This window comes from Mauremys reevesii, linkage group 3 (genome assembly GCF_016161935.1).
Source record: "Mauremys reevesii isolate NIE-2019 linkage group 3, ASM1616193v1, whole genome shotgun sequence".
NCBI lineage: Eukaryota > Metazoa > Chordata > Testudines > Geoemydidae > Mauremys > Mauremys reevesii.
Window position 1 is genome coordinate 130,538,702 of NC_052625.1, and position 13,984 is coordinate 130,552,685.

The 13,984-nt window shown below is 43.7% G+C and overlaps 1 protein-coding gene across 1 annotated transcript in view; it reads left to right on the plus strand.

The window, feature by feature from the left end:
* The first annotated feature begins 1,363 nt into the window (after positions 1-1,363).
* Positions 1,364-13,984, plus strand: part of LOC120401286 (prolyl endopeptidase) — a 163,701-nt gene continuing 151,080 nt past the window's right edge. The window contains exons 1-2 of the mRNA XM_039531029.1: positions 1,364-1,480; positions 6,276-6,350. Coding sequence (XP_039386963.1) covers positions 1,436-1,480; positions 6,276-6,350 — 120 coding nt within the window. The 5' untranslated portion in view covers positions 1,364-1,435. The remainder of the gene's footprint in view (positions 1,481-6,275; positions 6,351-13,984) is intronic.

A 13,984-nucleotide genomic window follows, 5' to 3' on the forward strand; every position in this document is an offset into this window, starting at 1 on the left:
TTTACAATTTTATATTACAGTTGGACTTCCGTTACCTTGGACAACTTAGACATCTGCTCAGCAGAACCTTGGTTGTGCATGGGGCTAACACTGGTAATTCACAATCAATAGCAATACCATGGCCAGAAATCAAAGCACCCTTTGTGTTTGACCTTGCCTACCATGGTGTGAGAATCCAGCCGATGGTGCTTGTAAAGCATCTCTTGCTACTTTGGACCTGCTCCTCCTCCCACTTACACTGATGCAGATCAGAAGTCACTCCGGTGAAATGGTTGGGACAATTGAAGGTAAGACTCAGGCGGCTGAGAAGGGAATCGGGCCCACTGTCTTAATAGTTCAGGGCTTGAAAATGTTACCAGATGCCCACTAACTGCAGGATTAAACCAACTGGTTACTACTTAAGAAAATACAATGTTGGGAGATACATAAGCAAAGTTCAAAGACAGTGGCCTGATGAGAAGTCCAGCACTCCTGCCATGCCCAGCAGCTGGGAATGGGAAGGGTCACAGTTTTGGGTTTTCTACCAGATTGCTCCTCCTGGTGTATCAGACTGAGGGCTTGTCTACACATTGAAGTTATTCCTGAATAACGTAGGGTGTGAATTTAAAGGGGGCCAGCTTTCATAACTCCATATGTGGACTCTCCTATTCTGGAATACCAGTGCCTTGTTCTGGTTTAGTTCTATCGACTTCCAAATGGCTCAAACTAATTTGGAAACAAACAAACAAAACAGGGTTATTCCAGGTTTGGTGTCCACACTTGTGAGCTATCCTGGAACAGCTCATGTGGAGACAAGCCCTCAGGTGCTTGGTGCACGTCCAGCTCCCACCCCCACACCCCCCCCCCCCATGCTGGAAGGGAAAGAAGTGGTCAGTGTTTTTCTCCTCCCCTCCCTGCATCGCCGGCTGCACAGGGGCTGCTCCCTGCTGGCCAGGTTTGCTGGTGCCGCGCGCTGCCTGTGGAAGCCCTCCCCTCAGGTGGTTGCACGTCCAGCCAAAACTCCCCGCTGGAAGGGAAAGAAGTGGTCAGTGTTTTTCTCCTCCCCTCCCTGCATCGCCGGCTGCACAGGGGCTGCTCCCTGCTGGGGAGCTGGGCAGGACGTGGCCACTAGGGGTCTCGCTTCCCGCTCTCTGCGGTGGACCCCCCCCCCCGCCTCACTCTGCGCACTGCGCCCCGGCACCAGGATGCTACAGCGCCACCTAGCGGGCAATGTCCCCGCAGCCCCTCCAGCGAGCCGCGGCGGCCGGGGTGCGCTGCAGCCTCGTCCCCGCAGAGGGCGCTGTGCTCGCTGCGCTGCCGGCTCCCCGGCGCACTCAGCCCTCTTGGCCGCGCGCAGCCGCTTCTTGTCAGGGGGCGGGGCGGGGCGGGTCTTGGCTGCCGGCTCCAGCTGAGCGCGGCCCGCGCGCCTGTTCCGCCCGCGCGCCCGCCCGGCACCATGCAGAGCGCCCAGTACCCCGAGGCCTATCGCGACGAGGCTGCGGTGCGTCCGGCCCCGACCCCGACCCCGGCCCCGCTGCCCCCCCCCCCGCGCGGGGTTGCTCCCGAGCCGCTGCCCGGCACGTGGGGCCCTTCCCCCGGCCGGCCCCGGCTCTGCTGCCGCTGCCGGCCGGGCGGGGCTCGGCGGGGCTCGGGCCAAGGCAGAGCCAGTCCCTCGGGGTGAGGTGCGGGGCAGCGCGCGGTGTTTTCGGCCACGCGGGTGGGTCCTTCCAGCCGGGGAGCCCCAAAGGATTTGTCAACCGGACTGTCCCCTCCGCCCCCTGTCAGTGGGGAGAGCATTAGCAGCCCCACTTTACAGAGGCAGATACTGAGCCCCTCCCTTCCGCGAGGGGCTAAGTGACCTGCCTGACCTGCTAGTTGGCCGGCGCTCAAAGCAAGCCCTGCTAAGGGTCTTGCCTTTGTTTTCGTTCAGGAAACTTTGTTAGCATGATGTTATAAAACTGCGCTTATTACTTTTGTGGCTATTCACTGTCTGCATTGTATGTTGTGGTGCAGTTTGTAGCGCAGGTGTCAGTGAAAGGCAAATCTTGTGAGCAGTATGTGTGTACTTAACAGTTCTGAACTGTGAGCTTCATCCCAGACTTGAAAATGTTTTCTCACAACCCTCACCATTCCCCCCCCCCCCCCGCTAAGCAGGCAGTAATGCTTTGGATTTCACACCCTTGATAAATAAAAGTATAATCTTTGTCCAGTAAATGTAACTTAAGTTTTGTTTTAGTTTTATAGAACTAAAGAGATACTCCTACTGCAATTCTGCACAATGCAGAATTGTGCAGATTAATGATCCCCTGTGCTGCTGGGGCTGATAACAGGAGTGTGATTATATTGTGTTATTTCTAGGGCTGTCAAGCAATTAAAAAAATGTAATGGCGGTTAATCTTGCTGTTAAACAATAATAGAATACCATTTGTTTAAATATTTTTGGATGTTTTCTACATTTTCAAATATATTGATTTCAATACAACACAGAATACAAAGTGTACCTTGCTCACTTTATATTTATTTTTATTACAAATATTTACATTGTAAAAAACAAAATAAATAGTATTTTTCAATTCACCTCATACAAGTACTTTAGTGCAATCCCTTTATCATGAAAGTTGAACTTACAAATGTAGAATTATGTACAAAAAATAACTGCATTCAAAAATAAAATAATATAAAACTTTAGAGCCTACAAGTCCACTCAGTCCTACTTCAGCCAGTTGCTCAGACAAACAAGTTTGGTTACAATTTGCAGGAGATAATGCTGCCTGCTTCTTGTTTACAATGTCACCTGAAAGCGAGAACAGGCATTTGCATGGCACCATTGTAGCCGGTGTTGCAAGATATTTATGTGCCAAGTGTGCTAATGATTCATATGTCCTTCATCTTCAGCCATCATTCCAGAGGACATGCATTCATGCTGATGACAGTTTCTGCTCAATAACAATCCAAAGCAATGCAGACCGATGCATGTTCATTTTCATCATCAGAGGCTATATCTACATTACAGCCAGGATCGACGCTCTGAGTTCGATCCACCAGCAGTCTATTTAGTGGGTCTAGTTGAAGACCCACCAAATTGACAGCAGATCACTCTCCAGTGGCCCCCTGTACTCTACCCCCCCCTCCAAATGAGAAGAGTAACGTAAGTCCTGTCGACCCCCACCCCCGCAGTGTAAACCTTTCAGTAACTCGACCTAAGGTATGTTGATCCAGCTACATTATATTCATGTAGCTGGAGTTGCGTGGCATAGGTCAACATAGGCGGTAGTGTAGACATAGCCCGAGTCAGATACCACCAGCAGAGGGTTGATTTTCTTTTTTGGTGGTTCGGGTTCTGTAGTTTCTGCATCTGAGTGTTGCTCTTTTAAGACTCCTGAAAGTATTCGCCACACCTTGTCTCTCTCAGATTTTGGGCAGCGCTTCAGATTCTTAGATCTTGGGTCGAGTGCTGTAGGTATTCTTAGAAATCTCACATTGGTGCCTTCTTTGCGCTTTGTCAAATCTGCAGTGAAAGTGTTCTTAAAATGAACATGTGGTGGATCATCATCCAAGACTGCTATAACATGCACTATGTGGCAGAATGCAGGTAAAACTATAGAGCTGGAGACGTACAGTTTTCCACCAAGGTGTTCAGTCACAAATCTAATTAATGCATTATTTTTTTAACAAACATCATCAGCATAGAAGCATGTCCTCTGGAATGGTGGCTGAAGCATGAAGGGCCATACGAATGTTTAGCACCCGAACCCACCAAACTGTACTCCACCATGTGAGGGTCGTCCCAACCCCATTATTCAGCCTGCTTATTCGTGCCCATGACTGTCTGTAACCTGTTTGTATGAGTGATGTACCCTCACTGTTTACTGGCTGTATCGTGAACTCACCCACCGTATACCCCGCATTGGGGACATGACAGACTGTGTATATGTATATGCTGCCTAACACCAAAACGCTAACATCCCCCCACAACCTGTATGTAGCCCCAATGACACAATAACTGACGCATCAAACACTTTGTATCGTTTATTTTAAATATTCTCTAATAAAATTTATATCTGGCATGTAAATACCTTGCAATGCTGGCTACAAAAGTGCCATGTGAATGCCTGTTCTCACTTTCAGGTGACATTGTAAATAAGAAGCAGGCAGCAGTATCTCCCATCAATGTAAACAAACTTGTTTGTCTTAGCAATTGACAGAATAACAAGTATGACTGAGTGGACTTGTAGGCTCTAAAGTTTTACACTTTTTGTTTTTTTAGTGCAGTTATGTAACCAAAAAAAATAATAATCAGCATTTGTAAGTTACTTTCATGATAGAGATTGCACTACAGTACTTTTATGAGGTGAACTGAAAAATACTGTTTCTTTTGTTTATCATTTTTACAGTGCAAATATTTGTAATAAAAATAATAAAGTGAGCACTGTACACTTTGTATTCTGTGTTGTAATAGAAATCAATATATTTGAAAATTTAGAAAAACATCCAGAATATTTAATAAATTTCAATTGGTATTTTGTTGTTTTTAACAGTGCAATTATCACAATTAACTTTTTTGAGTTAATCGTGTGAGTTAATTGTGATTAATCAACAGCCCTAGTTATTTCGATAAATATGCAAAATTTTATGGAAGTTTAAAATATTGTGCACAGAACTTTTTAATTTTTTTGGTGCAGAATTCTCCGAGGAGTACAGAGGGTAACAGTGTTGTGTTAGTACAAGGATCAGCAACCTCTGGCACATGGCCTGCCAGGGTAAGCACCCTGGCGGGCCGGGCCGGTTTGTTTACCTGCTGTGTCTGCAGGTTCAGCCAATCGCGGCTCCCATTGGCTGTGGTTCGCTGTCCCAAGCCAATGGGGGTGGCGGGAACTGGTGCAGGCCGAGGGAGGTGGCCAACCTGCGGACGCGGCAGGTAAACAAACCGGGTCGCATGCCAAACGTTGCTGATCCCTGTGTTAGTATAATCATAGGACAAATAAAGAAAGGAATCACTTGTGGAATTTTCCCCAAAGAGTAATGTCATCGTTTGGGTATAAAAAATAAAAGCTAAACTAAATCTTAAATTTATGGTAACTTTTTAAAAAATTACATATATAATTTATGTAGAAAAAAACATAGATTTAAATTTTCCAAAAGTGACTAGCGTATTGCAGGTTTTTGGATCACCAACTTGAGACTTCTTAAAATGCCCTTACTTCTATAGTGCAGGTGCTCAGTGTGTCCAAAAATCAGGCCCTTTTGAGGGTTCTTAAGTTTAGCATCCAAAAATTGAGGCCTCCAAAATCTCTAATCTCTCTTGGAAAATTAAGGCCTTAATCTAAATGTTGAAAGACGCAGAAAATTAGAAAGTTTATCTTCTTATATGATGATGCACCTGTAAGACTCTCACTTTGCTTTCTGTACATCAACATTCAGAATATATATTACTAACACTATACACCTCTGTGTTCAAATGGTGAAACTGATGTTCATTAAAAATAACCATGTAGGTTCTGTTAAACCTGATTGGTGTTTCCCCCCTTCCTGTCCCACAAAAAGCAGTACTTTAGGCCCTAATCCTGTAATACTTAGGTATGTGTTTAACGTCACTCATGAGAAGAAATGTTTGCAGAATTGGAGCATTAGTTGATACTGGCAAAAAGTTCAGCTTGACTTCCTACTTTTAAAGCTGAGTGAATTATAAAACTTGAAATGTCTGAACTAGATTCACACCCTGGCTTGCCATGCAGTAACTTGTCATGTAGACAAGCCACTACTTAAATAATTTTCCTTGGCGTCATTAATACTGATAGGACAACTACAGTCAAACATACTTACTCTTAAATAATTGGAAACTTTAATTACTGAGTGACTGTAAAGGTTAATAGCGAAACGAAGAGTCACAATTCCAGTTGAACACTGCTCTTGTGGCTGTCTTAATTGTATCTTCAGATTGCTGAGCAAGGCAATGAAGAGGATGCTAAATGCTGGTTATTTGGTTTGGTTTCCCATATGAAAAGAGTATAGGATTTATATGTACCTTCTAGCAGTGAGTATAACTCCTGATAATCATCTGACTTTTTCTTTCACTGTGACTGCACTGACTTGGCCATCATTCTCCTGGCCATAGAATATTGGCTTGCTCATTTTGAAGCCAGGAATTACTGGGGTGGTTACTTGAGTGGTGCTTTTTACTTTCCAGCTCTTCCGTTCCACAGAGCCTTCATCTTGATGTGGATCATCTGCTAATTTCAAAACAAACAAAGTTTGCTTTTGTGTTTGTTAAAGAAATCTCTCTCTCTTAAATTCAGGTACATGATTACCATGGGTGTAATATATGTGACCCGTATTGCTGGTTGGAAGACCCTGATAGTGAACAAACAAAGGTAACTTTTTATCTATAAAATTGGATGTTTTGACACTCCTCTCTTTGTAGGCCTGCAAAATATTGGTAACTTTGTAAAGCAGGGAGCTGATGTCAGCAGTAACAATACTCTTTGATATCAATGAAACAATGGTATTAAGCACCACATCTTGTGACCTTGTTAATGTAGAGATAAAGATATTAAACAATTTAGATAGTTCACATCTTATTTATAGTGCAGCCCCCATCAAAGTGCTGGGGGCGTGGCAGTAGTAATAACAAAATAATGCTTTCTGATTTCAGCACCCCCACTATAAAACTTGTTCCAGCACTCTTGCCCCACATTGACAGATGATTCCTGAATATTAAAGGTTACCAAACTCAGGTTTCTGTTTCAAAATGTTCTAACACCTAAAATTACTGTAGCCAAATAGAGGAAGAAGGTTCTCTTTTCTTTAGTTTGTGTATTTGACAGCGCTTTGTGTAAAGTTTCTTTGTTCTCTCCCCTCCCCCCCCCGTGTAACCAAGATAGCCCTTGATCTTGGGATTACTCTTGTGAATAAGGTTTTACTCTTGTGTATAAGTGTTTTCAGGATTGGTCCAAAAGTAGTCAAGTTATCGTATTAGAGTAGGTCTTTCATGCAGCACCAGGAGCAAGAAAACTATTTGATTAAAAATAAGAAATAGTCATAGGAACTCGAGGGGGATGGGACAGAAGTAGTGTCTGAAATGGCTATTAACTTTTTTTCTTTTAAGGTGACTGTTGTCATAGTTCAGGGCAACTGCACCATTATTCCTCCCCCTCTGTGGTCCAACAAGGGCACATGCTCTCAGGCTTCCGGCTCCCCAGCTGTCACCTGTCTTGGGTGAAGACCTGTCTCTTTCCCTTATGACCAGGATTTTTCCAGACTATGCAATTCCCTGCCTCACTGAATTCCCCAGCAAGTCAAACTGCCTCAGCAGGCCTGCTTTGCTTTTCTTCTCAGAGGCTGTAAACAGTGTAATTGCCCATAGGTTTAAGTTACAACACAGCTTTTCCTAAGTAAGCACACTTATTCTTAAGATAAAAGCGTTACCGAGAAAATATTTTAAAATAATAAAAAAATCTACAGGCATGCTAATAAGCTTACCAGATCACCCAAACTTTATATAAGGGCTTTGGCAGATGTACTATCCTTTAAACAGCACCAGGGATTTTTTTGTGCGGTCACAAGTTCACAGTAGCTGTTGGCTCAGAACAAGTACACCCATGAATCTGTGAATTTTTTTTTAATAGTTTGGGTCTTTTATCCTTAGAAACCATGAATAGGTAATCTGTCAGACAATGTGTTTTCCTCAAGATGTAGCTTTAATAGGTTGGGCCCAGAAGTGAGGAATTTGCATTCCCGCCTCCCAGGTATTTCTCTAGGTATTCCACTAAAATTTGTTTCTCCCCAAAGTTCCTTCTTCTGTGTCCCATGGTTCTAAAATAGCCCTTTGAAGCTCATAATGCTTCCCAGCTTTTGCATTAGTCATGTCTGCCTCCTAGAGATGTTACGTACAGTCCCCACAATAATACATAAATATTTGCATTTTTAATATGAACTCCTAAAATGCTTAATTTTTTGTGTCTTTAACTAGCTGCTCTTCAAATTCTTTCATGGCCTGCCTTTTTATACTTTTACTTGAATTAAGTTAAGCCTTACCAAATTAAATTAAACTTTATTGAATTAACAGCAATTTTTTTTTCAAGTACATCAGAAGCAGGAAACTTGCCACATAGTCAGTGGGGCCACTGTCCTGTAGAGGTGCTAAAGGAGCACTCAAGGAAGAAAAGCCATTGCAGAGAAGCTAAGTGAATTCTTTGCCTCAGTCTTCACTGCCTTCACTGCAGAGGATATGGGGGAGATCTGCACACTCAATACATTCTTTTTAGGTGGTAGATCTGAAGAACTGTCCCAGGTGTCAAGAGAGGAAGATTTTGAATGAATTGATAAATTAAACAGTAATAAATCACCAGACAGTATTCACCTAAGAGTTCTGAAGGAACTCAAACATTAAATTTCAGAACTACTAATTGTGGTATATAACCTATTGCTTAAATCAGCCTCTCTACCAGATGACTGGATGGTAGCTAATATAACACCTATTTTTAATTTAGGGTCTGGAGGCAATCCTGGCAATTACAGGCCAGTAAGCCTAACTTCAGTACCAGGCAAATTGTTTGTTTGAAACTATATTAAAGAACAAAATTATCAGAGACATAGATGAAAATGATATATTGGGAAAGAGACAACACTGTTTTTGTAAAGGGAAATCATGTTTCATCAGTATTTTAGAATTCTTTAAGGGAGTCAACAAAAACATGGACCAGGGTGATCCAGTGGATATAGGATACTTGAACTTTCAAAAAACTTTGACAAGGTCCCTCACCAAAGGCTCTTAAATAAAGTAAGCTGTCATGGGATAAGAGGGAAGGTCCTCTCATGGGTCACTAAGTGCTTAAAAGATAGGAAACAAAGGGTAGGAATAAATGGTTGGCTTTCACAGTTGAGAGGGGTAAATAGGGTGCTTCCCCAAACATCTGTACTGAGAGCTGTGGTGTTCAATATATTCATAAATGATCTAGAAAAGTGGATGAACAGTATGGTGGAAAAATTTACAGATATTAAATTATTCAATATAGATAGGGCCAAAGCTAACTGTGAAGAATTACAGAGGGGTCTCACAACTGGGTAACTGGGCAACAACAAAGCAGGTGAATTCAGTGTTTAGTGCACCGTAATGCATGTTGGGGAAAAAATAATCCCAACTATACATCCAAAATGATGGGGTCTAAATTAGCTGTTACCATGAAAAAGATCTGTGGTCATTGTAGATAGTTCTCTGAATGCACCCGCTCAGGGTGCAGCGGCAGTCAAAAAAGCTAACAATGTTAGGAACTATTAAGAAAGGGATAGGAAATAGGGACAGAAAAAGTCAAATTGTCACTACGTAAATCCATGGTATGCCAACACCTTGAATACTCATGCAGTCTGATCACCTCATCTCAAAAAGGACATATTAGAATTGGAAAAGCTACAGTAAAGGACAACAAAAATGATTAAGTGTATGGAGCAGTTTCCATACAAGGAGAGATTAAAAAGACTGGGACTGCTTATCTTAAAAAAGAGATGGGTAAGGGGGGGTTAAGATAGAAGTCTATAAAATCATGAATGGTATGGACGAAATGAGGGAAGTGTTATTTACCCCTTCACATAACACAATATCTAGTGGTCATATGATTAAATCAGTAGGTAGCAGGTATAAACAAACACTTTTTCACACATTTTGGAAGTGTTGGCAGAGTATGTTGTGAAGGCCAAAAGTATAACTTGGTTCAGAAAAGAATTAGATATACGCGGATGATAGGTCCCTCAATGGCTATTAGCCAAGACGGTCAGGGATGCAACCCCATGCTGTGGGCGTCCCAAAACCTCCAATTGCCAGAAGCTGGGACTGGATGGTAGGGGGTGGATCACTCAAAATTGCCTTGTTCTCTTCATCCCCTCTGAAGCATCTGGCACTGGCTACTGTCAGGGAGAGGATAATGGGCTAGATGGCCCCAGTATGGCCATTCTTGTGTTCAGTACAGTTTGTCCAGGATGTTTCAGGAAATTGCTGTGTCTGTCACAAATATAATTTTAGGGTTGCACCATTTAAAGCACTGGTGTGTACTGTCAAATAGAAAATGGAGATCAGCGCCTTGATTTAAAAGTTAATAGATCCTGGAGGATAGCAGCTCGCTAGTGAGATTATGTCTAGTATGTTATATATGTATTCACAAAAAATTTAATAAAGCAGAAGGTGGTTGAAGAATAATGGCTGGAAATGTACTAGAAGCATCAGTAGCAATTGTTAACTTATAGAAATAACTATGACTAAAAAAGACCAAATCAGTGTATTATGCTCCTACCACAGATGTCTTAGGGCCTAAGCTAACATCCAGTAAAGTCCACTGTAGTCTTTCAATTGACTCCATTGGGCTTTGGATAAGGCCCCGATGAAATATATCATCACTGGAGTTAGTAATGCTGAGAGTTTAAAATGCAAGAGGGCTTGGAGAATTCTGATAGATTTATTAAATAAAATGGTTATGGTAGAGTATTCCATTTCACTATTGGATGCTGTAGGAACTATATTACTTGCTTTGAGTAGCAGCCTGACATCTTCCTGCCCCCCACCCCTCCCACCCCCCCAAAAAAATTCGGTCTACACTGCAATTGCAGTAACCCAAGGCTCAGGGTCCCAGGACCCTGCAAGGCTGGAGGATCTGAGCTTGACTTAAGTCGGCACCCAGGGTCTGAGCCCTATTGCTTTGCAGTGTAGACACAGCCTCACTGGAGGGAGAACTCAGTGGTTTGAGCATTGGCCTGCTAAACCCAGGGTTATGAGTTCAATCCTTGAGGGGGCCATTTAGGGATTGGGGCAAAAATCTGTCTGGGGATTGGTCCTGCTTTGAGCAGGGGGTTGGACTAGATGACTCATGAGGTCCCTTCCAATCCTGATATTCTATGATCTGTAAAGACTCAGGTCCTGGGTGTCAGCTGGACTTCCTTAGTCTCTCTGTCCCAACAATCTGCAATCACTCTGTTGTAAATGGAAGCCACCCCACCCAAAGGGCAGCAGCTCAGGTCAGCATTAAACCATTAACTTCTGATCACTGATCTGAAAGCACACTGTTGGGAGAGCCTCCTGGGTTTGTAATGGAGAGCGAACCGATCAAGCCTTTTGCAAAGCGAGTTGCTTCCTGGTAACATGCAGTAAAGTTTTCTGCACAGTGCACCACAGTCCTTGGGCCATAGTGGCCACATTTCAGGATGGGGGGAGGGTGGCTAGGAAATCGAAAATATGGTTACTTTGACTTGGATCTCACACTGCAGTGTGAACACCAGCGCCCTAGGTTCAACCCACAGATGAGAATAGTCTTTTTATGTAGGGTTAAGATGCAGTGTAGACGTTCAGGCCTAGATTTACCTAACATTGGTCAGCCGACTTGACTCCCACTAACCCTGGGCTTACATTGCAGAGTAGACATACCCTGGGAAGAGCTGAAATGTTGGCCCTGAGTGCTACGCTGCTGCTGCAGAGCCTCTTGTAGTTGTCTACCTACTTTCCTCACTGGCCTCTTGCTCCGCAGCAGAGGGAAAAGGACATGGGTCTGCTTTCTCTCTCCTGCGGAGAGCAGGGAATTTTATACTCCTGTCTTCTTCTTCATCGAAAGGGGTAGGGCGGAAGAGGCGGGACAGCCACGCTTCCAGCAGCAGAACAAATAAGCAGGGACTGAGGGTGTAAGAAGTTCGGAGTACCCAGGGTGCTTCAGGGAGTAACAGGGCTGCCCTAAGGTCTCCCGCTGCCTTCAGTGCAGCCCTAAGGTCTCCCGCATTGAGACCTGTCCCCATCCCTCCCCTTTGCCCAAAGGCTTTCCATTTCTTTGAGGGCTGAGCATGCTTCTCAGCACTCCCAGTCCCCCAGGTATCTTGGGGAGGAAGGGTATAAAATTTTACTCAGCTGACCCCATAGATCTTTTATGTCTTCTGCCTTTGCTTTGAAGGAGCAGCCTGTGTCATTTGTCTCCATAGAGTCAGTGTTGCCTGCAGCTGATGCTGCCTCTCCTGCTTTTGCTGGAGTGAGCAACCCCAGTGGGGGGGTGGCATAGTGTCCTTCCTAGAAACAGGAAGGAAAGAGGGAATCTTGAGTTGAGGGTAAGGTGGGGCAAGAACCTAACGTTAACTTTAAACAAACAAGATCAAAATTAGTCTCTTATCCAAATGGACCCTCTGTTATTTAAGTAGGTGCTAATGCAGGGGTAGGCAACCTATGGCACGCATGCCAAAGACGGCACATGAGCTGTTTTCAGTGGCACTCTCGCTGTCTGGGTCCTGGCCACCGGTCTGGGGAACTCTGCATTTTAATTTAATTTTAAATTAAGCTTTCTAAACATTTCAAAAACCTTACTTACTTTACATGCAACAATAGTTTAGTTATATATTATAGACTTGTAGAAAGAGACCATCTAAAAACATTAAAATGTATGACTGGCACGCAGAACCTTAAATTAGAGTGAATAAATGAAGACTTGGCACACCACTGCTGAAAGGTTGCCGAGCCCTGTGTTAATGTGTATATATAGGTGACCTCTAAAAATAGTTGGGTTTTTTTTTGTTTTTAAACAATCGTACTTACCCCCTCCATACCTCATCCTCCAATCCTGTTGTGCCTTTGTATGTTGTTTAGAAATGCTACCACGTGTAGCTAGACTGATCTGAATCCTAGAATACCTTCTCTTTTTTTCTATATGATATTCAAATTATCCTTGAGTCAGGCATGCGTATCCTTACTGAGGGGAGGCACCTAACATTTCATCCAACCAACTCCATGGATAATCTTCTCTGGCTATGGCTACACTTGCACTTCAAAGCGCTGCCGCGGCAGCGCTTTGAAGTGCTAAGTGTAGTCAAAGCGCCAGCGCTGGGAGAGAGCTCTCCCAGAGCTGTCCGTACTCCACCTCCCTGTGGGGAATAACGTACAGCGCTGGGAGCCGCGCTCCCAGCGCTGGGGCTTTGACCACACTGGCGCTTTGCAGCTCCGGAGAGGGTGTGTTTTCACACCCTGCTGCAGCGCTGCAAATTTGCAAGTGTAGCCAAGGCCTCTGTCTTCTTTTTACACTGTTATGTACTCATTTAAAAGATACTGCATTTGAACTCTCCACCTTGGTGCTATCAGGCTATTATTGCTAATGCAGATTGGCTGCAAAATACTGAGGTCAAATTATGTGAAGAGCCTACTTTAAATTCACAAGAGTAAAGAAATTCCAAGCTAAAACTGAAAACTCTGATATTCTCTCCCACCAGTGCGACCAAAACAGTCACCATTAAAATGCGGTCATGATTAAAATATTGACATCTACATCAGATATTGAATTACATTCTTGTGAACACAGACATAGCTGTGGTTGAATTTAGCAAAACCGTAATGACGTGCTAAGGTGATCCTGAGTGCTTATACATCAATTCATAACATGCATGAAACTTTTACCCAATGACTTTTTGGATCAGGGAGATTATACTAAATGACTCGCCCTTTATCTGGGCAGTTGATCCTTTTCTGAGGTTCCTTTGTAATGCAGCTGCATGAAGAGGGTTGATGCCCAGGCTGTCCCATTGTGGCCATTTCATCCTAGAGGAGGAGCTCTGAACAGGGGGTGGGGGTGGACTGTTGATGGTGTTTCCAGGAAGGAACAAGGAACAGTATCCTCTGAGCATTGAGAGGCAATTCCGAGGCTGCTGCTGCTTGGTGATGAGGCAATGGTGCCGTATCTGAGGTTTGCAAGAAGGACTTGCCTGTGAGCAATTCGTGACCATCTCTGTTCAAGGAACCAGGACTCATGTACACTTCATAAGTAAACATATTATAGTAGTAATATGTTAAGGCCATGTCACTGATTTCACCTCTGACACGAAATTGATCAGCAAGGGCTGACATCTGCTACTGCTTGGCAAAGGGGCAAAAGTAATCATGCATCTGCTATAGCAATACTGTGATTTTTAGACCAATACCCTTAGGAAATAAGCTGAATACTAAGCTTATCCTAGTGGGTGTTATCTTTGAAGGTGAATTGCAAGAGGTTTCTCCTGT